The 26,132-nt window shown below is 31.8% G+C and overlaps 1 protein-coding gene across 1 annotated transcript in view; it reads right to left on the bottom strand.

The window, feature by feature from the left end:
• The window catches only part of LOC127739313 (adhesion G protein-coupled receptor E1-like), a 131,970-nt gene that overhangs the window by 15,883 nt on the left and 89,955 nt on the right, over window positions 1–26,132 (bottom strand). Inside the window, exons 23-32 of the mRNA XM_052250983.1 lie at window positions 17,209–17,408; window positions 15,245–15,433; window positions 14,229–14,300; window positions 13,492–13,600; window positions 12,141–12,266; window positions 10,131–10,203; window positions 2,407–2,521; window positions 1,829–1,875; window positions 1,240–1,363; window positions 150–253 (exon numbers count right to left, since the gene is read on the bottom strand). Coding sequence (XP_052106943.1) covers window positions 150–253; window positions 1,240–1,363; window positions 1,829–1,875; window positions 2,407–2,521; window positions 10,131–10,203; window positions 12,141–12,266; window positions 13,492–13,600; window positions 14,229–14,300; window positions 15,245–15,433; window positions 17,209–17,408 — 1,159 coding nt within the window. The remainder of the gene's footprint in view (window positions 1–149; window positions 254–1,239; window positions 1,364–1,828; window positions 1,876–2,406; window positions 2,522–10,130; window positions 10,204–12,140; window positions 12,267–13,491; window positions 13,601–14,228; window positions 14,301–15,244; window positions 15,434–17,208; window positions 17,409–26,132) is intronic.

A 26,132-nucleotide genomic window follows, 5' to 3' on the forward strand; every position in this document is an offset into this window, starting at 1 on the left:
AAAAGAATAAGTCAAAAATTGTAATTTTTTTGATATTTTGATTGATTGGTAAAAACTCATTCCTGTCAGCTGATAATATTAAATACATCTCAATGACAACAACTTTATTTTAATTACAACAATGTATAATTTCTATATGTATAACTTACCTCCAAAATACAACATGAATGATAATTGTGATGACCAGAAATAAAATTGACACTCCACATCCGATAGCTGATATAAGACTCAGTGGAAAGTGGTGAGGCAATGGCTTGTAAAAATATAAAAGTTATATTTAAATAATTTGGAATACTTCTGCAGACTAGTAATAATACACTGTCTAAGCAGTATATCGATGTGTCTGCGTTAATCACAAACTAAAACAGGTACACATTCAACTTGTCGGGAAAAGACCAGAAGAAAATACCAGAAATGTATTCAAACGCATCAAAGTGTTTGCATGGTTGAATATAAACATTTTTCATTAAATTACTTAATTAAATAGAAATAATGTCAACAGATTACTGATACACCATATACCATAAAAAAATGTATTGCAAGATTGCGTTTAAGATCCTCGGAAATTGGAAATCAGAAATATAGAGTGTTCCTCTAGCGTCGGTACAACAGATTAATTCAGACAAAGTTAGAACTTATCAAGAACAAAATTAGTAACTCCCTATACGAATGGTATGAGAAGTGCTCACTGCAGAAACTAAATTTAATTTAAACATGTGTACACATGCAAATAATCCAAAAATCACTTCACTTCAAAACACAATATATTCTATTTGTCATCACTACTTGTCTTTCATATCGCAAAACATCAAATACTAAGAAAGAACATATAGTAAGAGTAATATCAATGTACTTTTTAAAAATACAATAAAGATATCTGATACATGATTTGAGAAATATATAGCAATTTGTTAAACTCAAGGTGTAATCATTGTAAATGCAGGTATACGGATATGTGAGAAAACGTCAAACGCAAAAATCAAAAAAATATCAATAACTCTTATAAAAAAGACAAATCTGTGATGTCCAAATAGATGTTACAACAGTTGTAGGTGCTTGACTTGCATTGCTTACTTTTCAGAATGAGGTATGTTTGTCAAGGACACATGTCGACGATGAAAGTTTATGTGTGGTATTATGAATATCGTACAATTTAAAAAATCGACAGATGTATACATATTTATGTGATGTCTTAATTTAAAACTTTGATAAATAATTTAGCAGAGGTAATTAACATACTGTCTTTCCTGGGCTCATCAATATGGCAAAATTAGTTGTGTGATTATATTCACATATCGTGTAAGAGTCAGCAGCATCAACAACTCGTGAACCAAAGGACGACCACGCTCCATTTCTAGTATTCCTATGAAATAAAACACATATCGCAAATTCTGTATTTTTGTTTAAGTAATAAATTTGGACGAAATCCCATTTCTTATATAAGACACAATTTGTTTTACACCATTGTTCAAGTTTAGAGGAGGCTTGAGTGAACATTACTTAACCACATCCGTTTGTTTCTCCTCCATAGTTGTTTTTCGTTTATCACTTAAGCAGAAAGTATATTGATTCTCGTTTTTTCGTCTCATGGCATCTTATAGTTTACTATACCGTATCCGTTTGTTTCTACTCCATAGTTGTTTTTCGTTTATTATTTGAACAGAAGGTATATTGGTTCTCGATGTGTGATGCATGTTATAGTGTACTATACCGTATGTGCTTTGATCATTGTTATAGCTTACATCTCATCATATGGTTTCTGGTAGGAAGTAGTCTCATTGGCCATCATTACAAATGTCCTTCCTTTTTTTAAGACTTTAATACTTACGTAGCATTGAAATCCCAATGTCCACAAAATGGTCTAGTGTACTTTCCCTTATTAAAAGAATATAAAAAGAACATTTTTATTCTTAACATTTTAGCAATGCCATCGTCTTGTTTCTTTTGCATATTTGTCATGTTATTAGATTTTGCATAAACAACAACCTATCTTAGGGAGTTTTAAGTTCGGAAAAATAGCTAGAAAGGTGTTTCATAGTTATATGTTATCATTATTGTGTTGCCTGCAGGTTTTAACGGTTTGACTCGCCCAAGAAGACTTTGAATTATTAATAAAAAAATCATTGTATCTTCCAAAAAATATGATCAAAATAATAAAAGGAATAAAAATCGAAACAAACTGATGATTTCTTTAAAAGGTCGTTTCTACAGCAATCATTTCTGTATATGTAAGGCATTTATGATATAGACATTATAACTTGTTTATGAAAATGCAAGGAAACTAAAGTTTGACTAGTAACCATCTATGCAAAAACTTGATGCAATAAGACAGTTTAGTAAAACAATAGATAAAATGTACAGTGACAGAACAATACTTATAAATCATTAAAATACAACAATACTTACCAAAAGGTGATCGAATCTTATAATTAAGGAATAATCCGAACAAGACGTTCCATGGATCGTAAAATCAGCTATGATAGAATTAACATCATAACTACCATTAAATGACTCTATTTTCCTGTAAATAAAATAATCTAAATTATAATTCGAATATATCAAGCAAATTAAATAAGCGTGTTGATTTATTGATTGTTTAATGTCATTATCAGCAAATTTTTATATATCATAGCGGCCAGTGTTTTTAAAGGAAGCCGAATAGCTCGTCGAGAACCACAGAATATAGGAAGGAAAGCTGACAATCGTAGTAAAATAAGATCGGAGTAAAGCTAATTGTTTTTAAATATGCACGATATAAAACTGGTAACAAAGGTAATTTCACATTGTAAAAAAAGGCAAATGACATTACAGTCCTTGGATGGTGTAAACTTCCCACTCACACCATACACCATTACACCATTCACCATACACCATTACACCATACACCTTGTGCCATTACACCATACACGTTACACCTTTGCACCATACACCTTACACATTACACCATACACCATTCCCCATTCTATCTACACGATCCGAAATTACCCATAATGCAATTAAATTTCAAAGAAAGCGTGCGACTACAAAATCATTTATTTGATTTAAAAAACGAATTTTGATCACAATATTGTAAATTAATGTATAAAATTAAAATCTCCGTGGTCATGCCTATGATGGTTATATAAACAATACAGATTAAATATATATACATGTATTTGTAAATAAAGTACGCATAAAACTTTGCTTGTAATGCAAATTTATCCGCGATCTGCCTATCTATAAATTAAAAACGATATTGGTTACAATGCTATTATTATCGGTTTAAACATGTATCGTAAATCTTATAAACTTGGTTTTCAGATAAAATCGACAAACAATGCCAAAAATGAATACTTCAGGATGACTGGTACATGTACAACATGTACAACAAAATTATTTTAAGCATCAACCAAAACTGACCATATTTGAACTTATAATTACAAAATTGAGAATGGAAATGGGGAGTGTGTCAATCTGTTAATTTATATAGGGTTAAAAAATTTGGAAATATTTTTGCCCTCCTTTTATTAAAAATATTGTCTCGCTACATAATTTCAGTAATTTTGATACCTCAGGCTAACTCGTATAACAAAATTATTTAACTCATCAACCAAAACTGACCATAATATTTTCACTTTATTATATAGATCTATATAGCCGCATAGTAAATCAGCAATATTTTGATGTCAGGGTGGATTGTATAATACAAATGACAGCAACATTGCAAAACAACATGTACAATGACAAAAATTTGTCCCCATCAATCTAGATTGCCAGCATGTCCTCTTTTTATTCAATATATTGTCTCGCAACAAAATTTCAGTAGTTTTGATACCTCAGGTTGACTCGTATAACAAAATTATTTTAACGCATCAACAAAAACTGACCATATTTGCACTTTATTATGTATATCTATAAAGCCACATAGTAAATCAGCAATATCTTGTTGTCAGGATGGATTGTATAACACAAATGACAGCAACAGTGCAATACAATGACAACAAAAATTTGTCCTGATCAATCTAGATAGCCAGCATGACCTCTTTTATTCAAAATATTGTCTCGCAAGAAAATTTCAGTAGTTTTGATACCTCAGGCTGACTCGTATAACAAAATTATTTTAAAGCATCAACCAAAACTGACCATATTTGCACTTTATCATGTAAATCTATATAGCCGCATAGTAAATCAGCAATATTTTGATGTCAGAATGGATTGTATAATACAAATGACAGCAACATTGCAACATAATGACGACAAAAAATATACCCATCAATTTAGATAGCCAGCATGTCCTCTTTTTAATTAAAATATGGTCTCGCAACAATTTTTCAGTAATTTTGATACCTAAGGCTGACTAGTATAACAAAATTATTTAAACACATCAACAAAAACTGACCATATTTGCACTTTATTATGTATATCTATATAGCTGCATAGTAAATCAGCAATATTTTGATGTCAGGATGGATTGTATAATACAAATGACAGCAACATTGCAATATAATGGCAACAAAAATTTGTCCCCATCAATCTAGATAGCCAGCATGTCCTCTTTTTATTCAAAATATTGTCTCGTAAGAAAATTTCAGTAGTTTTGATACTTCAGGCTGACTTGTATAACAAAATTATTTTAAAGCATCAACCAAAACTGACCATATTTGCACTTTTAATATTATGTATATCTATATAGCCACATAGAAAAGCAGCTATATTTTATTGTCAGAATGGGTTGCATTATACAAATGACAGCAACATTGCAACACAATGACAACAAAAATTATCCCCATCAATTAAGATTGCCAGCATGTCCTCTTTTTATTCAAAATATTGTCTCGCAACAAAATTTCAGTAATTTTGATACCTAAGGCTGACTAGTATAACAAAATTATTTAAACGCATCAACAAAAACTGACCATATTTGCACATTATTATGTATATCTATATAGCCACATAGTAAATCAGCAATATTTTGATGTCAGGATGGATTGTATAATACAAATGACAGCAACATTGCAATACAATGACAACAAAAATATATTCCCATCAATCTAGATAGCCAGCATGTCCTCTTTTTATTCAAAATATTGTCACGCAACAAAATTTCAGTAGTTTTGATACCTCAGGCTGACTCGTATAACAAAATTATTTAAACGAATCAACCAAAACTGACCATATTTGCATTTTATTATTATGAAATCTATATAGCCGCATAGTAAATCAGCAATATTTTGTTGTCAGAATGGATTGCATTATACAAATGACAGCAACATTGCAACACAATGACAACAAAAATTTGTCCCCATCAATCTAGATAGCCAGCATGTCCTCTTTTTATTCAAAATATTGTGTCACAAGAAAATTTCAGTAGTTTTGATACCTCAGGCTGACTCATATAACAAAACTATTTTAAAGTATCAACCAAAACTGACCATATTTTCACTTTATTATGTAAATCTATATAGCCGCATAGTAAATCAGCAATATTTTGATGTCAGGATGGATTGTATAATACAAATGACAGCAACATTGCAATACAATGACAACAAAAATTTGTCCCCATCAATCTAGATAGCCAGCATGTCCTCTTTTTATTCAAAATATCGTCTCGTAAGAAAATTTCAGTAGTTTTGATACCTCAGGCTGACTTGTATAACAAAATTATTTTACAGCATCAACCAAAACTGACCATATTTGCACTTTTAATTTTATGTATATCTATATAGCCACATAGTAAAGCAGCTATATTTTATTGTCAGAATGGATTGTATAATACAAATGACAGCAACATTGCAACACAATGACATCAAAAATTATCCCCATCAATTAAGATTGCCAGCATGTCCTCTTTTTATTCAAAATATTGTCTCGCAACAAAATTTCAGTAATTTTGATACCTAAGGCTGACTAGTATAACAAAATTATTGAAACGCATCAACAAAAACTGACCATATTTGCACATTATTTTGTATATCTATATAGCCACATAGTAAATCAGCAATATTTTGATGTCAGGATGGCTTGTATAATACAAATGACAGCAACATTGCAATACAATGACAACAAAAATTTATTCCCATCAATCTAGATAGCCAGCATGTCCTCTTTTTATTCAAAATATTGTCACGCAACAAAATTTCAGTAGTTTTGATACCTCAGGCTTACTCATATAACAAAACTATTTTAAAGTATCAACCAAAACTGACCATATTTGCACTTTGTTATGTAAATCTATATAGCCGCATAGTAAATCAGCAATATTTTGATGTCAGGATAGATTGTATAATACAAATGACAGCAACATTGCAATACAATGACAACGAAAATTTGTCCCCATCAATCTAGATAGCCAGCATGGCCTCTTTTTATTCAAAATATTGTCTCGCAAGAAAATTTCAGTAGTTTTGATACCTCAGGCTGACTCATATAACAAAACTATTTTAAAGTATCAACCAAAACTGACCATATTTGCACTTTATTATGTAAATCTATATAGCCGCATAGTAAATCAGCAATATTTTGTTGTCAGAATGGATTGCATAATACAAATGACAGCAACATTGCAACACAATGACAACAAAAATTTGTCTCCATCAATCTAGATTGCCAGCATGTCCTCTTTTTATTCAAAATATTGTCTCGCAAGAAAATTTCAGTAGTTTTGATACCTCAGGCTGACTCATATAACAAAACTATTTTAAAGTATCAACCAAAACTGACCATATTTGCACTTTATTATGTAAATCTATATAGCCACATAGTAAATCAGCAATATTTTGATGTCAGGATAGATTGTATAATACAAATGACAGCAACATTGCAATACAATGACAACAAAAATTTGTCCCCATCAATCTAGATAGCCAGCATGGCCTCTTTTTATTCAAAATATTGTCTCTTAAGAAAATTTCAGTAGTTTTGATACTTCAGGCTGACTTGTATAACAAAATTATTTTAAAACATCAACCAAAACTGACCATATTTGCACTTTTAATATTATGTATATCTATATAGCCACATAGTAAAGCAGCTATATTTTATTGTCAGAATGGATTGTATAATACAAATGACAGCAACATTGCAACACAATGACAAGAAAATATATCCCCATCAATTTAGATTGCCAGCATGTCCTCTCTTTATTCAAAATATTGTCTCGCAACAAAATTTCAGTAATTTTAATACCTAAGGCTGACTAGTATAACAAAATTATTTAAACGCATCAACAAAAACTGACCATATTTGCACATTATTATGTATATCTATATAGCCACATAGTAAATCAGCAATATCTATATAGCCACATAGTAAATCAGCAATATTTTGATGTCAGGATGGATTGTATAATACAAATGACAGCAACATTGCAATACAATGACAACAACAATTTGTTCCCATCAATCTAGATAGCCAGCATGTCCTCTTTTTATTCAAAATATTGTCTTGCAACAAAATTTCAGTAGTTTTGATACCTCAGGCTGACTCGTATAACAAAATTATTTAAACGAATCAACCAAAACTGACCATATTTGCACTTTATTATGTAAATCTATATAGCCGCATAGTAAACAACAATATTTTGATGTCAGAATGGATTGCATTATACAAATTAAATGACAGCAACATTGCAACACAATGACAACAAAAATTTGTCCCCATCAATCTACATGTAGATAGCCAGCATGTCCTCTTTTTATTCAAATATTGTCTCGCATGAAAATTTTAGTAGTTTTGATACCTCAGGCTGACTTGTATAACAAAATTATTTTAAAGCATCAGCCAAAACTGATCATATTAGCACTTTATTATGTCATGTATGTAAATCTATATAGCCGCATAGTAAATCAGCATATAGCCGCAAAGTAAATCAGCAATATTTTGATGTAAGGATGGATTGTATAATACAAATGACAGCAACATTGCAATACAATGACAACAAAAATTTGTCCCCATCAATCTAGAAAGCCAGCATGTCCTCTTTTTATTAAAAATATTGTCTCGCAAGAAAATTTCAGTAGTTTTGATACCTCAGGCTGACTCGTATAACAAAACTATTTTAAAGTATCAAACAAAACTGACCATATTTGCACTTTATTATGTAAATCTATATAGCGGCAGCTGCATAGTAAATCAGCAATATTTTGATGTCAGGATGGATTGTATAATACAAATGACAGCAACATTGCAATACAATGATAACAAAATCTTGTCTGCTTTAATTTAGATTGCCAGCATTTCATCTCTGTATTCGTTATATAAAACTGTCACTAAAGTCAGTATCAGTATCTGTATTTCCCACTTCCATGACTTCTGAATATGGACGGGTACATCACAGATTCCTTTTGGGCTATTGTGTGATGGGTTGGTCTGCGCATAAATTTGTCGTGCTTGCTGAGGTGTGATGATTTAAACTCAGTAGTTCAGGATAGTTTGTATAATAAAACTATTCCACCTCATCATCCAACAGTGTGACTGACATGACAGATTTCATTTGTACTTTATAATGAAAAGTATGAGAAGTTCTCTTCTAGGAAAAGTATACTGTTAGTATATTATGTCGGTTGGTTGATTTTGTTGGTGGTTAAATATCAAGTGGCAAATATTTCATTCCGTTTCACATAAGTATATTTTTTCGGACGTTCAAGATATCATTTATAATCCGTAAAGACAAATCTAACGAAATTGACGAGATTGTTCATAATTATACAACACCTTATGTGCAATAACACTGTACAATTTTCCTTTGAACATTTTTTTGGAAAACAGAATCGTAAATCCAAGGCAAACATAGGTGAATGACGATAAGATATTATAAAGAGACTGTCAAAAGTGGGAGGAACGAAGCAACTTTAAAAATGATGTTGATAACCCGTGATATAAAAATACTGTTCCGATGCGTGGATAACCTTTCTATCCGCCTTCTAGTTTAAATAAAATCCTTTCTTTTATGATAACTGCATGTGATCACAAGTGTGTAATTTTAAAGCCATTGTTTAATGTAAATAAGAATATGAAAAAAAAAGATTTTTTAATATGTGTATATTAAATATATATGACATAGAGTCTAACGAGTAAAGTAATTTGCTTTACTGGGAAAAAAGAACAATAGGATTATTATTATTGTTTATGTTTACAATCCGAAAAATTAAAATAAAATGAACTTCGGTTTCAACCAATGAAATGTCGTACACCATTCATTCACACCATTCCCGATCGCACGTTACACAATCACACCATTCCTCATACACCATTACACCATTCCCCTTACACCATACACCATAGCACCATACACCTTCTACCATTGCACCATATGCCATACACCATTACACCATACACGTTATTTTGGGAAGTTTACACCATCCAAGGGCTGTACTCGCAAGTATCAACACAAATATTGAACTTTAAGCGTTCCTGATGAAGGTAAATCCAGAAAAGCGCCTCGGACACATGAAATTTATAACGTGCTGTTTTCATTTTTTTACAGCACTGAGTCGATACCTCTGGTAGAGGCATATCATTCCCCGAGGGTATAATCAACTCAGTAGTCAGTACTTCGGTACTGACATGATTTATAGCAAACTGTTTAAAATTGCCCGTTTATAAATTTTGAAATTATACAGAAACTCTCTCAGGCAAAGTTGGCCTTAGATGGATTTGGCTATTTTTTTAGGTCCTTTTTGGTTTATTGCTCTTCAACGTTTTGGGTCCTTATATATCCTTGGCTTTCAAATATTCGGCATTGAGCGTTCCTGGTGAAGGTAAATCCAGAAAAGCGCTTCGGACGCATGAGAATTTATAACGTGTTGTTTTCATTTTTTTAAGGTCAATTCAAAATGTTACAAAATCATACGCTCGACTATAACAACCAAGGGAACGAATGGAAAACAACTATAAAAGTATAAACATATGAGTAAGAAAATAAAGATGCCGGGTACATGCACGAAGGAGAACATCAACGAATTAAAAATCTAGAGGTCATCACTCAGTCTTCAACTTGTTTGTATCAATAAGTGGTAGTTGTCTTAATTATACAAGAATACGTCTTCGGTTTTTTGGTTAACTTTCTATCTGATAAAATGAAAAGAGAGGAAAAAAGGAGAGTTATTTTAATTCACTTGATCAGAACATCTACAAATAACACTTAAACTCACCCATTTAGTACTAGATACTCCGGAAATAACCTTGAAACATTTCTATAAAATGTGCTACTATATCCCGTTAAACCTTAAAAAAAAAAGTTTATAATGTTTTTTTTTTTTGTTTTTTTTTATCGTTTTAATTAATTTAGGACTTAACAACCAAGCATATTCTTCATCATAATTGTTTCCTAAATAGCCAATCAAAGAATGATTGACAGATTAATGGCTCCCAAGAATGTGACGCAAAGCATGGATATTCGGGACGATAAAACGAAAACATGATATAAATAGAAACCATTTATGTTTTACACCGACACACGGATTTATTATTGTCATATTAGGTGAACTTTGATATTTAATTAATATAAGGAAATTTCACTCTATCCGGAAGTATTCTTCTAGTACTATGATATTACGTAGGTGTCGCGGACTAAGTGCAAATACAAATTACATAGTTGTATGTTTAAACTCACGAGTTATTTCAATAAAAGCAACCACTTCAACGAGATCTACATGTCAGTTAAATTAGAAAGATATTTGACTTTGATATGTATTGTAGTTCCGAAGTAAATTCTACGTCTTCTGTTATCATGTTATAGGAAATGACAAAGTGAAAACATACCAAAATAATATCAAGCAAAACTAGAAACTAACTAGTAACTCGTGATTCATGCAAAATGCTGCTAATAAAGTTCAATTTCTTTTTTAATTAATGAAAAAAGTTGTAACATGCGATGACAATGTTGACTAGACGGGTTTTACTATCCTTTTTTTTTAACTCAAACATTAGTTTATAATTTGGAATTCAACACATTTCCCATATTGACAACACGAGCAAATCCTATAAAGATGTTTTCTTGTTAATACAAGTATTGTGAACGAAAATAACTAGCACCGTTTATTTTTTGTGTGTTGTTATTTGCGGTTGTTTTTTTCTTGTTTTGTTTTGTGTTTTGAGAACACTGTACATACAACTTTTGGGATGGTAGATAATATGAAGTTGTTTGTCTACCTTTAAAGATAACAGCTGTTCTATTTAATTGTTAGATCCCGTATTACTTATTTACGATCTGCTGGTACGATTACGCACCGCTGTATAATTGAAGAGCGTGTCAGGCTGTCAGGCTGTATTTCATTTTATTTCCTTCTTATACAAAAATCTTAATTGTGTTTCAAATTTTTAGTCCACATGATTGTGTCAATAGATAAAAGAAAAGAATCGCGAATTTTGCAGACACCATTAAAGGAAAGAACTTGATTAATGAAAATTTAGTTAACTTGAATAAATATTGTAGTTCCTTTTCTAATTGCTTTTTATTTCAAATGCAGACGAAAACCTCAGACGGCGTACAAAATTTTGATCCTGGTATCTAATATGAGTTTATATATCCTATTATTCACGGACGCTTCAATTTATATGATACTCATCAAGGGTTACATCGTACAATCTTACATAAATCCTCATAATTTGAGTCTTAATGATACAATACTATAGATTGATTATGTTTCAATAGTATCATCAGTTTAATTGTCAATCAAAAATATAAATGTACATTCTTTCATAATTCGAAATAAGCTAGGAACAAAAATGAAAATAAGAAATGTCTTTCAAAATGCCCTATGAAAACAGCGTTGAATGGTTGTACATGTTGACTTTCAATTGAACATGTACGGTGTTAAAATAAAAGGCAAAATATACCAACAGGATGTTGAAATTCAAAAAGTCTAAACCAATCTGACAATAACATGGCAAAAAACAAAAAAGGACCAAGAGAGAAACACCAGTACACAAAATACAGCATTGAAACTAAAGACTGAGCAAACGAATCCCAATAAAACCAGGGATGATCTCATGTGCTCTGGAAGGGTAGCCAGAAATTGCTCCACATGAGGAGTTAACTATTTTTCAACTTTCAAACATTTTTAAAGGTTTGCATCCAAAATGTTTGATCTTGTGTGTAAGAGATGAAAGTTATTCCTGATACCGGTGTGTTGCTTTTTGAAAAAGTATTATTTATTTACCGCCACATATGTTCTGTTTCAGTTTCAGTTTAATTTCCGTTCCTGAATCTGATATCCACGAGTCGGATGTTTTCAAGCGATCAGGAACAGTTATCTCATCCGAACTAGCCTTCCCTACTTCCATTACTGAAATAAACTTTGAATAACTAATCCATGGCTTTTATTAAAAACGAAACAGATATATAAAACAATATACAGATATGCCAATCATTTAGACAACTGTTCATGGTAGTTTTCTACTTGTTTAGTTTGTTTGGGCTGTTTTGGGTCTGTTGTGGTCTTTACACTTAACATTGACAATTTAAACAAATGGTTATTAGAATCAATACACAAAATAATACAGCTGTAGTTGTTGTCTTCTTGAGGACAATTTATGTTTAATGAATATGCAATTCTTTAATTTAAAGGATTTCTTTCTAATAATAAAACATCAATTTCCGAATTTTTAATGGATCATGCATGGTTTGCTGTTCTGTCAAACAACAAATATGTAAATCATAAGATATTATATGTTATCGTTCATGTTGTCTGTCGCCTGGATTTGCAAATACAAACATTTTTTCTTCAGACAAAAACTGTTTCTGATTTATATCTACTACAACAATTGTATTACAACTGTTTTGTGGACAGCATTTACCACTGTTATTTTTCTGCTGTCATGTTTCAGAAGATGTAAGTAAAAGAACACTTTTATATTTGAGAGTAACATCTATTGATTAAATATCAATGAAAAAAATGCATCCTGGTTGTTCTCCTTCTGTCTTTTATCCTCCTTACGCTCCAAACAATGTTATCTGTATTATTAAAGGTTTTTATGCTTATTTTATGTACAGCATGTTCTTCATGTCAAGATTGGAGTAAAAGAGAAAAACTCTAATTGAATTGACACCTTCGTCGAGAATAAGCATTACATTTAAATATTTGAATGTAAAATGATTTTTCCATCTTTCATTAATAGTGTAAATTGCCATTCCATCTTTCCTCACTTCAAGTTTACCAGGTTAAATTTCACAGAAATGCATGTATACTAGCATTAACACAAACACTTAACAAATTGAAATGCAAAATCGACAGCACATGATTGCAAGCTATCAGAAAGATAAAATATCAGAAGAAAAGTAATTATTAAAAGAATACTTACGTTTGAATAAGTAATACATGTAAGTATTTTAATGTGAAATGATGTGTACATCTTCTTTCAATAGTGTAACATGCCATTCCAGTTTTCTTCGCTTTAAACTTACCAGGTTAAACTTCACAGAAAGGCATTTATACTTAAATTAACACAAGCAATTAAAACATTCAAATAAAAAAAAAACAGCACATAAGTCAACATAGTTTAAAAACGTACCAACATTTTCCTTTACAGCGACCAGGGAGAAATTACTGTCAATAACATCATTAAATGCATCATTAAACCCTGTAACTGCATTCACAAGTGAAGTTACACCGCCTGAACCCTAGTGAATATTAATTAGATATCTATAAATAAATATGCATCATTTATCTCAATGCCACTAGTAAAAATATGCTAAGTTGTCTACAACACATTAGGCATACTCTTTTTTCAGATTATTCGAATCTTCGATCATTTTATATCAATAAAAATTATACATACTGCTCAATTGAGATGTCAATAGATGGTATGTTAAAACAAGAAAATTCAGATGAGAAACAAATTTAGAATATACTTTTCCTCGATTGTCCTTTGAGAAATTTAAACTAAACATTATTTAGGAACTAAGATTCTAACTCTCTAAGGGAAGTATTCATAAAGCTCATTAAGTAGTCAACATTTGAACATACTTGGTTTTCAATACTTTGGTTTGAGCGTTCCAGATGAAGGTAAATCCAGAAAATTACTCGAATGCACATATTTATCAAGTATTTCCATGTTGTAAAATAGGATTGGAAAAGTACATTTGTAACTGACAGTAGACATTAAAGAATCCCGATCGTGCAAGCTGAGTTTTTTATCATAACCTAAAATTATAAACATTTACAATTTAGAAAATTGACACAAAAGGCGCTTTCCTTTGTATTTTTACAAGCTTTAAAAGAAAGTAATTAAAATTATAAAATATCAACCTCGTCGATAAGTTCTTCCCATGGCTGACGGTTTCTTTCATCTAGTAAATTGTTGCATAGCGAGGCAAAAATCTGAAAGATAAATAATTCTTATTTGATAGATATTTATAGGCATTGGTCACTACTATGTTATTAAAGTTGGACAACTTTAGATAAATATAAACATGTTTAAATAAACAAAGTGTAATGCATAGATTTGAAGAAGTCATTATCTCAAATCAATCATTATCAATTTAAGTTGTTGTCTTTATTGTCTATTTTCTTTAACATTAACTTTAATTATTATGTGGGATTCAACAACATCAAAATCATGAATAGAAAATTTTATTTCAAACACATGAAAGAGTATATATCAGACTTAGGTTTTCTTCTAATATATTAATGTTTATGTTCTTCCCTCCGAAGTTGTCATCCAATAGTGTTCTGTCTAATAACAAAATATATTGGTTACTAAATTATGATTGTTTAAAGTAAATAATATTTTTTGTTGTGAATGGTAGTTAATTGTATACCGTAACACTAGATAATTTATTTAATGGTACATTGTACGTAGAATTTTAATTTGATAGTTCATTAAGATAGATAATTATTCAATGCAAGATCCTAAAACTTGTAGATACAAAATTTGCAAAGAAAATTATCATATTCATATATTTAATCATATAAATTTCCTTACACTAACATTAGACAGTTAAGTTTTGTATGCTTTTTACATGTTTTACTTGGCTTTGTGGAAAGTTTTTATGCGTTAAGTCCTGAGTAGATTCATGTTTAATTTTATTTACAAATATCTTTCTTTTTTAATATGTGTGCACCGAATTGACTGTACTTTAGTTTCATTGTGTAATAAATTTGCCAGTTCACTGCCATTTTCTTGAATGTATTTCCAAATATTCACAATTCGTTATATTTAGAAAGATTCTGGTCAAAATAAATGAAAGTTTCATTTGCATCTTGTATCTTTACTGTTCCATGTGTACAATTTGTCTGGATAATGTATGATCTACGTAACTAACCTCTAGTTGATCAACTGAAAGTGTGTCTGTGTGGTTCGTAACATACTTGGCAATATCATTCAGTATTGATGATGACGTGAACAGATCACCTGACCGTAATTCATTATTATTTCTTGTTATGTTTTCTAGATCTTTCAGGATAATCGTCACATTATTATAGTCACTGGCTCCCGACGATAGTTCAGCTGTCTAAAATGATTTGTTTTCAAACTTTATAAAATGTTTTCATTTTGTTTGTTTAGACGGGCTTTGCATTAAGATGTTCGAAGAAATACGAATGTTAAATTTGATAAAATAGCAATATTGTTTATCCTTTATCATAAGTGTGTTTTTTTTATAATCTAGTACCCTCGCGGTCTGCAAATGACTAAAAGACGTAAATCCTTTAAAAGTATAGAATCATAACAGAACACGAACTCTATGTAACTCAAAATTATTCACTTATAAACCAAAATATCGACTTAATATACATGTATATAGGCACAAAGTTGTTGGAATGGTAGACATTGCAAACACGTTGTGCGTCGACCGCAGAACTGCCAGGGAATAAAAGATATGATTTCATATAAAACAAGACATGGGGTATTATTCAAAGAAACGCATGTGCACCAACCCAGCGACATAAAAAGACGTAATGTAAACATAAATCCTTTTTTACAAACGTCAGCACTAGGCAATTTACAATCTACCTGGATCTTGAAAACTTAAGAAATATTCTAGATGAACAAAAACGACAAAAATTCACAGTATTGTTAAATGAAGGACAATAACGCTTGATAAGACAGAGTAAAAATGTGAAAATAGTGAATTGAGAAAAAAAGTGCTATGCATCATTATAACAACAAGTTTTGAAAAAAAGTACAATGGTGTTCAAATTATTCCATGGCAATGGCTTGGAGCTGTCAGTCCGTCTGCCATACTACCCTTAATCAGTATCCGATAGATATTTGGTTTATTTTATTGATTTTTTTTAATTGAAAGCTTCGTTATTAAAATTCCCCTTTATGACACACAATTGATTTCATCTTTGGTTGATATCTAGTTTTGTTTGTAAAGCTTGACCTTCATACACCACGGATACTATATATGTACCTATGTACCTGTCAGTTATCACAAACCTCTTATGTTATATAGGTATGTTGTTTTGTCAATTGCGTTGTTGCCGTCAGTGTTTAATATATTATTGTTTATGAATAGATATGAATAAAAGCCCCATTGCCTATTATGTTATATTCTGCAATTTCAAGCATTCTTAATTATTTTGTCTTTAGATCAAACCAAATGAAAGTCATTTCATGTCAAAACTATTTCATGTTCTGATTTGTTTTGAACCAAATTCAACATACTTTTAATTGCACTGGTTCCCAGATTTCATTAGTAAACAAGTGTCCATAGTACACGTATGCCCCACACGCACTATCATTTTCTGTGTTCAGTGGACCGTGCAATTGGAGTCAAAACTCTAATTTGGCATAAAAATTAGAATGTTCATATCATAGGGAACATGTGTACTAAGTTGCAAGTTGATTGGACTTCAAGTTCATCAAAAACTAGCTTGACCAAAAACGTTAACATAAAGCGGGACAGACGGACGGACGAACGAACGAACGCACAGACCGTAAAACATAACGCCCCTCTACTATCGTAGGTGGGACATAAAACAGGTACTTCTGATCTGAGCAACAAATCAAATATGCCCTTCTGTTATAATTTCATATAATATGTACATAACTAAAATGAAATTTTTAAAAAATATAGTGATCCTCAAGTCCTTTTGTCTTTCATTTGATATCAAAATAACCCAAATATTGTAGTTATTTTGTTTAGAATATGAATTTCATTCTTGTATGTGCTTTCTGAGGGGGCAAACATTAGTGGTTCTTTACCTATGTTTTACCGCTTGGGAAAATATCGAAAATTTATTATGCATGGAAAAATATTGTCAGAGTATACTCAGGGTTTACCTGTTCTTTTATATGTTGTATTGATTTACTTATACAATTGCTATAGTTCGGTTTCTCCCACTTTCCATCGCTACTGCAGTATCTTGAAACATTACCCGTGTATTCACCAGTACAGGCTAAGATAGCTAATGTGCTTTCTGTTGTTATACTCCAATTAGTATGAAAGTTGTCCATATTTTCTTCACAAAGATTTGGTGAATCTGCAATAAGCAAGTATAGGGTAACTGAAAAAGTGATAATGAATATAGTAATAGGTGTCTCATAGAGTATACTTAATTGAAGAGAAAGATTAGTCTTCGCGTCGCCAATAAAACTGTATTTGCAACCTTTTAATCCGCAATTGACGGTGGTAAATCTTCAATACAGAACAATTTTGCCTTAAATTACATAAAATTAGGAATTAATTGAAATAAGTATTCAAACTCAAAATGCAAATCTAATGATTTAAATAAAATAAATAATGAAAATTGCAAATTCAAATACAATCAAGTAAGTTGGCAACATATCAACACATATCAAACACTACATTTGAGGTGGAATAAAATTAACAGCATTATGATCACTAGTATATCAATTTTGATCTGAAACAATAATTTTTGTTCTGAACAGCTCTTAACAGACTGAACAATAAACTATTAACTAATTTTTTGTCTTTCGGTAAATTTTTAGACTTATCCACTGATATTAAGTCAGTACTGTTTAGACAATTCACTTGTAGTCAAGTAAGATCTGTGTACTCAAACATCCTTATGGATTGTCTGCAAAGGTACTGAACCGTTCTGAATTGACTGCAAACGAATTGTCTTGCCAGTATTGAAATAGGTTCACTGGAAAAGTCTGAAAATTGAAACTGAAAGACTATAATGACTGAATAGTTTATTATTCAGACGTGTCTGATGATGTTAAGATCAAATTGACCGTTGAAAATTGAAATTAATTTACCAGGGTATGATATTACGGGTGGCTGAATCTGCTCATTGCTACCCGCATCGAACCTGCTCTTTCATATCTTGTATTGATTTACCTAGGCAGTAGCTGTAATTTGGTTCATCCCACTTTCCATCGCTATTGCGGTTTATGCTCGAAAAATGAAACGTTTTTGAGGTATTTATCCCCTGGCAATTAAGGGACTTAAGCAATGGTCAGCTATGAAAGCTATCTAGATTTGAAAGAAACACAATGAATTTGTAAGGAGTTGAATTGAAGCAGAAATTGCAAAGGAATTAGTCAAGACAAGGCGAGGGATCGGACGGATACATACAATGGACATCTGAGAACTGAAACAAATTGCACATTTTGCCAGCTTTGTTTTGTATGTAACCGCTTTCCGAGCAGTGTTGGTTATAAAGACGAGACACATTATTTTGTGGATTCATCTTTATTTCAACATATCTTTATTTTCATTTTGTAAAACCAGAAAGATATAATACAATTACTGAATTTCTCTGGTAAAAACTATGAGCTTGACGAGGTTCGCACTGAAACCCGGACCGAACGCCGGACCCGAACTTGAGCTGAAACCAAGAACGGACGCCGGACCCGGACTTGAAGAAATTGAAAAAGTGTTTGTCATGAATTGGATCTGTTCTGACTCAAAGTTTTAATGCTTTGAAGATAACTGTCGGGATAAGCATATAGATTTAAATGCTAGATTAGTTTGTAGCAGGCAGGTTGTTAAACATTATTATAATAATGAAAAAAAAGTCTGACAATAATGGCTCAACTGTAGTCATAATCTATAGGTGTATCGAAACCCTGACGGATTGGAAACTGATTTTAACTATATTTCTTTTACAAATTAAAAGGATGAATAATTGAAAAGTAAAAAAAAATGGTCCACTTCAGGTTACAGCCCGGATTCACCTACTAGTATATTTCTTCTTACGCCATGTACTTGTCTGTGTATTACAACTTTGAACCAATGTTCCGAGAAAAACTTTAATATAATAAACAGTGTACATACAGGTAGTGATCTCAATGAAAAAAGGTCACACCAGTCCGGAATCACCGGATCAAAAGAGTATAGTTTGGTTGATTTACCGTTAAATGTCGTTTAAATGATTTTTCTGTTGAAAATCAAATCGACAACAAAAATGAAAAAAAAACAATGTTCAAGCAAATAATTATCCAAATTGCATCTTTTTCGATGTATATTTATTTCGTATACGTGTTTTTGTTCCAAAGGTGGGCTAAGAACATGCTTTATATGTACATTTGTTGTAATGGCCTGGCCATGAAGTTAAATCGACTATTGGGCTCAAGCAAAAAAGACTATCAGGTGCTGATACTTTAATCAAAAACCAATATTACAAATAGTACAAATATGAAAATACAAAGAGAAATACAATTTTACAATGTGTTGAATTAATTTCATAATAAAATGGAAAATGGAAACGGGGATTGCGTCAAAGAGAAAACAACATTGACTAACAAAGACAAGTCACGTCTTAATGAATTGTCTGATATTCTATCAGAAATAGAATATCACAATAAAAATACCAATCTGGGATGTTAGCTTGCTTATTGTGACTCTTCGTTCGAAATAAAACCAATTGTGGCAAAGTTGTCTTATGGACTCCTTGGAAGTGGATAACAAGGGCTTCAAGATATAAGCCCAATTACGACGTTACTTTTCACGGAATTCTCTGCATTTATCAGAGAGATAAGCACGATGAAGAAAAATCCTGGATTCAACTTCGAATCTGAGGTCATACCAATTACAAAGGGTACTGCGTCTTTGTTCACACCTTTTTGTGATATTCTATTTCTGATAGAATATCAGACAATTCATTAAGACGTAAGTTGTCTTTGTTAGTCAAGGTTGGACAGTTGACAAGTTTATTTACGAGTGACGCCTAGAATATTTCTGGAGCACCATACCGCACATCAAGTTTGTACCATAATCTTTGTACGCTTTTTGTTGGGTTGTTGGCCTTCGACGCCCTCATGCTAATGGCATGTTTGGCAGACTCTGGTCCAGACTATATATGGACTCTGGTGCTTCGTTGCCAAGTTCAACTACAACAGGAGTTTGTTCGTCCTTTTGTGTGCCTATCACTTTATGTACATCAGTTGGATCAAGATGTGTATTGACGAAATCTTGCACACGATGGAGCGGATCTTCAGTCTTGTTAGGAAGATATCAAAACGCTTGGCTGTCGTCGTACTATAAGATGCGGGCCTCGGTTCAAATTGGCCCTTATCTCAGCTTTTTTCCCGGCTTACACGTACAGCCTCTAATTTCATTTCAGCTTTCCAGCGTATGGCCTCCTGTCTTATTTTAGCTTTTCTTTGTGCGGTCTCCTGTTCTGTTAGGGTAGCTTCTTGTTTCATTTTGGCTTTGAATTCAGTTTGTCTCAACAGAGTTTGTTCCTCTAATAATGCCTCCTGTTATAGGGTCAAGGCATGTTTTCCACAAAGGGTATTTTTGATTTAGCAGCCTCTGCTTTGATCGCTACCTCCGTTCTAGGTTAGACATGTCAGAGACGTTAGAACTTCCGCTGTGTGAGGTTTTCTCACCTTTTGATGTCTTTGTATTAGTTTATTTGCCCTTTATCAGGATTTGGCGATGCTCTTGTAGTGTTTCCATGACAAGGTCCGCCTTGGACGGTCGAATATATGTTGAAAGATTACATGTGTCGATGTCCTCAAGACGATCCTACGTTCTGGTCTTCTTCAGATGAATCAAGTTCTCATCTGTGAGCCTGCGATAACTAGTACAAGCTAAGTAAAATCATTTCTTAATACACTGCAAAAAAATCCTTCTGATTGGTATAGTGGTATTGTCATAAAGTGCTTTGAAATGAACCGTGGTATATCAAACATCGAATTCCCTCACAAAATGTTATCGCGCACTATACACTACAGCAACGAATTCATCCAAGATGGCGGAAGTAAAAAAATGTTCCTCGGTTCCGTTATGACTTTGCAGTATAGTTAAAGATACGTGTGAGAAAAGGAACAAGTAACAATAATTTCGATTACTAAATGTTTTACACAGATTAAAGATGTATAATCCTCCTAGGTTAGGAACGCATAAATTAATTGTGAAAATAATCAAACAAACAATATAAATTGAGGAACAGGGTTCCAGAATAATATATAACAAACACATATGCATATGGCTTAAATACGTTGTGATTTTTATGCATGTTAAGTGTGATTTTGTTTGTTTTGATTTACATTGGATGATTGTCGGGACCTCGATGGTCTACAATAATCACAAGCCTAACAACATCAAAATACATCATACGAAAATAAACGACAAATTTGATAAAATTCGAAAATGTATGGTTGTAGCATAAAAATGTAATTAGAAGAATTGATGGTCGTTCGTAGCATAATCTCGACACATTTAAAAAGTGACCACCAAAAAGGGACCAAATAAACAACTGCACCTTGTATATAATCTTTCTGCATGATCCTGTCCCAAGTCAGGAGCCTGTAATTCAGTGGTTGTCTTTTGTTGCCAGATATCATATTTGTTTTTCGTTTATTTTTTATTGCAAAAAAAATTGTTCAGGGAATTGTTACTAAATGTAACGAACAAGTTGTATTTAGTTTAAAAAATGAAAAGCTTCCCCTAATAGGCCCCTTCATGGTTATTGCAACCATATTAAAAAGGGGCAGATTTTTTAGATATAGGTAGAATTATAACTGTTAGTATGAAAGTACGGGAAATCTTATGCATGTTTCCAAGCAATCGTTCTGATTCAATGATTTCTCCCGTCTTTTTCAAACCATTGTCACCTTTATTATGAAATTCGGCTCCCTATTGATTATGGCTGCAATAACCGTGAAAGGGCCTATTAAATCACTGTGCATCATATCATTACACTTTAAAAATTGAATAATTAAAATTGTCACATTGTGCACCTGTCTTTTTATGCCTTATGAATTACCTTGTATGTTATCCGGCGGTCACATCTCTGAAATTTATTTTCACCATCCGTAATAATTATCTAAAATGTTAACTTGCCATGCCATACTTGATAGAAATGCGGACGTGGAAGAAAGCACTTTACACCAAACCGTCAACGGAGATTACATTCCATGTATTTTACATTATAACGATTTCGGATCATTTCGTCTTTTAAAAGACAACGACGTGTAACTGTAGAGAGTTGTACTTAATTAACAATAGAAATTACAAGTTGTTTACGGAATCATTATCATGTGGATATGATGAAATTAGATATAGAGTAAACAAATATATCAAATTCCATGAATGATACATTTTTGTGCAACCAACACAATGAAAAGAGGGCCGAAGATTAACATTGACAATTGACAATGTTTCCGAGTTGAAACAGCCACATACTGCATGGTAAAAAAAGTTTATACAATGATTGAAACATTTTAAAGAAACAAAATGTGTTGGTCTTTTTGTCTACCACCCGACCTCATGAAATTCAGAAACAAAATTTGTGAACAAACAAATGAAAATCTCTGGCCCTAGTTCTGAGTGGAATGCAAATGTTTATTATTTAAGGAATGACTGTTATATTTTTACAGTATATTAAGAAATAGCGTACAATATGTGGTGCACACTGAATAACCCGCTGATGACGTCACGGTCACATCACAAAATTATGTCAATGAGCTGATAGACAATACACGTTCAGCCAATAAGAAGACGTGTTACATCCAAAAATATAATTATTGCAAAATGAACCCTAAAGCATATTTTGTGAAAAGAATGCATTAATTTCTGCAAATACTGAAATCAAAGATTTATATAGTAAGATCTTACTATATTAAACCGTCTTAGTACATTTCATTTTGAACTTAAACGTACAATTTTGATATTTTATAGTAATATGTTTTAATAAAAAATATGGTATAATTGCAAATGAGATAACTCTTCACCAGAAATCTAATGACACAGAAATTAGCAACTATAGGACCTCATACGGCCTTCAAAAATAAGTAAAACACATACCGCATAGTCAGTTATAGAAGACCCTGAAATAACAACTGTAAAACAGTTCAAACGACAAAACTAACAGCCTGGATTGTGTTAAAACAATGAACGAAATTCAATTATGATATATAGTAAAATACGACTGACTTGGGAAAGGCACATAAAGAATGTGGCGGGGTTAAACATGTTAGCGAACGCCCATTCCCCCCTCTAACCTGAAACATTGGTGTAACAGTACACCATATGAGCAAACTTTAAAAATCAGTTGAAAATGGCTTAACTAATCAGATCGATACAAAACAGAAAAACAAATAACAAAACACAGACCGTACGTGGCTGGGTAGTTACAGTCCGTGTAACGTAAAAGTTAACAAAACGAACGATGACCGAATCATGTACGGACGATGCCCGAACGATGTACGTACGCTTCCCGAACGGTGTACGAATGCAAACGAAACGCTGACCGAACGTTGTACGGACGCTGAACGAATGATGTACGAACGAAACCATGTACCATAAACCATACCAAAAACGATAACATATTTAAGCGCCCTTTTATCGTACATCGTATGGTTTTGCGTAAATCGTTTCATTAAGCATATACCGTATCGTCTAGCGTATTAGCGTACATCGTTTCGTTTAGCGTATATCGTATCGTTTAGCGTACATCGTTTCTTGGCGTGCATAGTTTCGTTTAGCGTATATGTTTTTTTTTTTAAATATAAAACATGAATGGTGTTCTGTTTAATTTTTTTATATAGGTGACAATAGGCGTAAAATTTAGATTGGATGCATGTTTCAGTTTTTAATTAATAATTTAATAAATTATAATTTGATCTGACTCGGTGTTGATCCAAAATTATTTACATAAAACGTTTGAAAAATAAACACTGGAATAAATTTAAACAAATTAAAAGATACGATTATGAATTTTGTTAGCCATAGAAATACGTACTTGGTGAATGTGCGAGTAAACTGCAGTCTGCATGGTATTTAGTCAACATTTTTTTGAAAATAGCCCAAGGTATTAACATTATTTTTTTAACCTAAATGAACAATTGATTTAAGATGGAATTCGGAATTAATCTAATGTTCTTACAAAAGTTTATTTGGGGTCTTAAGGTTGACCTTTTGTCCAAAAGGTTTGTTAAATATTTTTATGTATTCTCTTTTATCGCATGTATTTTAAAATCGACTGAATAGCAGTTGTATCCATATATCGTAATTAAACCATTTTTTTTATATTATAGATTTTTTTTTATTCATCTATCAAATCAGTCGGAAAAAAACAAATATTCGAGAAATTTCAAATAAAAACAATTACTCGTTATGTGCCTCATCAACCCTAAACATAAATCCCTACCGATGTACATACGATAGTGTATTATTTTAACTATAAATGCACTTGACTTTAAACTATCATCAACAATTGTCCGGCAAAAAAACTAGACCCTCTATTCTTTAATTTTCTTATACCATTTTCCTCTGTTCTTTATTTTTCCCGTTATACTCTATTCTAATTTTATATTTTTTTTCTTTATTTTCCTGTATCTATACCTCCTTTATTCAGAGCAACCCCACCCTAAATATACATATGATACACACGGTCTATAGATCATCACTTGTGCCGTGATACATGTTTGCATAACAAAGGATGTCCTTGTTCATATTTATAACATGTTAAATGTCCTCCTAATAATACATATAATAGTTGCCACTGGACATTAAACAGCTAACTCTAAATTCATCCGTCATATTCTTAGTTTTGTTATAATGTGTAAATCACACAACATGATGAACAAATAATTATTGCAGATTTTCACTGCCGAAATAATGGGAAATAATTGTAAACAAAACCACTCAATCACATCCCTACGCCACAAAGTCTAGCCTTTTCACATGTAAATAAATTATTTTCATAAATCTATTTCAGAATAATTTTAAACAATTTTAAATCAAACGGTCATTTTTCTTATTTGCCAAAAAAAAAAACAACATCAAACAATTTTTTTCATTTCTTATTTTAAACAGTTCGATTGTTTTTAATGGTCGGTGCCTGACAGCATCTATAAAATCTATCACCATGTTTGCCAATAAGAAAGCTTCATAGAACAGGAAAACAACAATGTCTTATAGAAATACTTCCAGACCATATTTTCCAATTTCTGTTGTAATGTGGTTTAATGCAAAAAAGGTAACTCCTGAATACTGATTTGTACCCATCAAGCATTTGGGGTTAATAACAAATCTATGGTAGTCTCTTTTTCTTTACTCACAAAGTATTCGACTAAATCATGTTTTATTTATGAAAATTGCTCATTGCTGACGAATGTTAAATATTGATCCCTAGATTTTCAATTGTTTAGTTGTTAGGTTACTGTCTGATCTCGCAAACCTGACATTTTATGGTCATTATGTTTTGCATCCAATTGCACCAATTTATTAAAAAGATATTAACGCGACACCGTACGAGAGTCGTTACTTTACATAAACTACTAGTATTTTTTTTTTTCTATAACGAAATACGAAACCACTTCTCGCAATTCGCTTTGGGGTAATTGTGCTTCTCTTTTGACAAAATATGGCCTTGTCTCAAAAACAAAAAAGTATATAATATAGAGTAATATATAAAACTGGACTACAGTGAAGAGTTAGGAAGTAGGAATTCCGAATTTTAATTGAATGTTCTAAATCTTTGTGTATTTCTGATAAATGATTGTACAGACTCAAAAAAGTCTTTGTTTTGCTGAAATGAAAGGTCACCGTCACCAGCCAATAGAAGCAAAATGGATATAGTAGATCTTTCTAATTTTGAAAACAATATTTCTGTTGCTTCGTTGATGAAAGGGCACTTAAAAAATAATGAATACTATCCTCAACAGGGTGGCCACAACTGCATGCGGGATTGGGTTTAATATTAATAAGGTTTAAATCTGCATTTGAAGAACTGCACCATATTTCTCAACTGTGTATCAATGATATTAAGATTTCTATCACCACA

The sequence above is a fragment of the Mytilus californianus genome, unplaced genomic scaffold (assembly GCF_021869535.1).
Source record: "Mytilus californianus isolate M0D057914Y unplaced genomic scaffold, xbMytCali1.0.p SCAF_4, whole genome shotgun sequence".
Taxonomy (NCBI): Eukaryota; Metazoa; Mollusca; class Bivalvia; order Mytilida; family Mytilidae; genus Mytilus; species Mytilus californianus.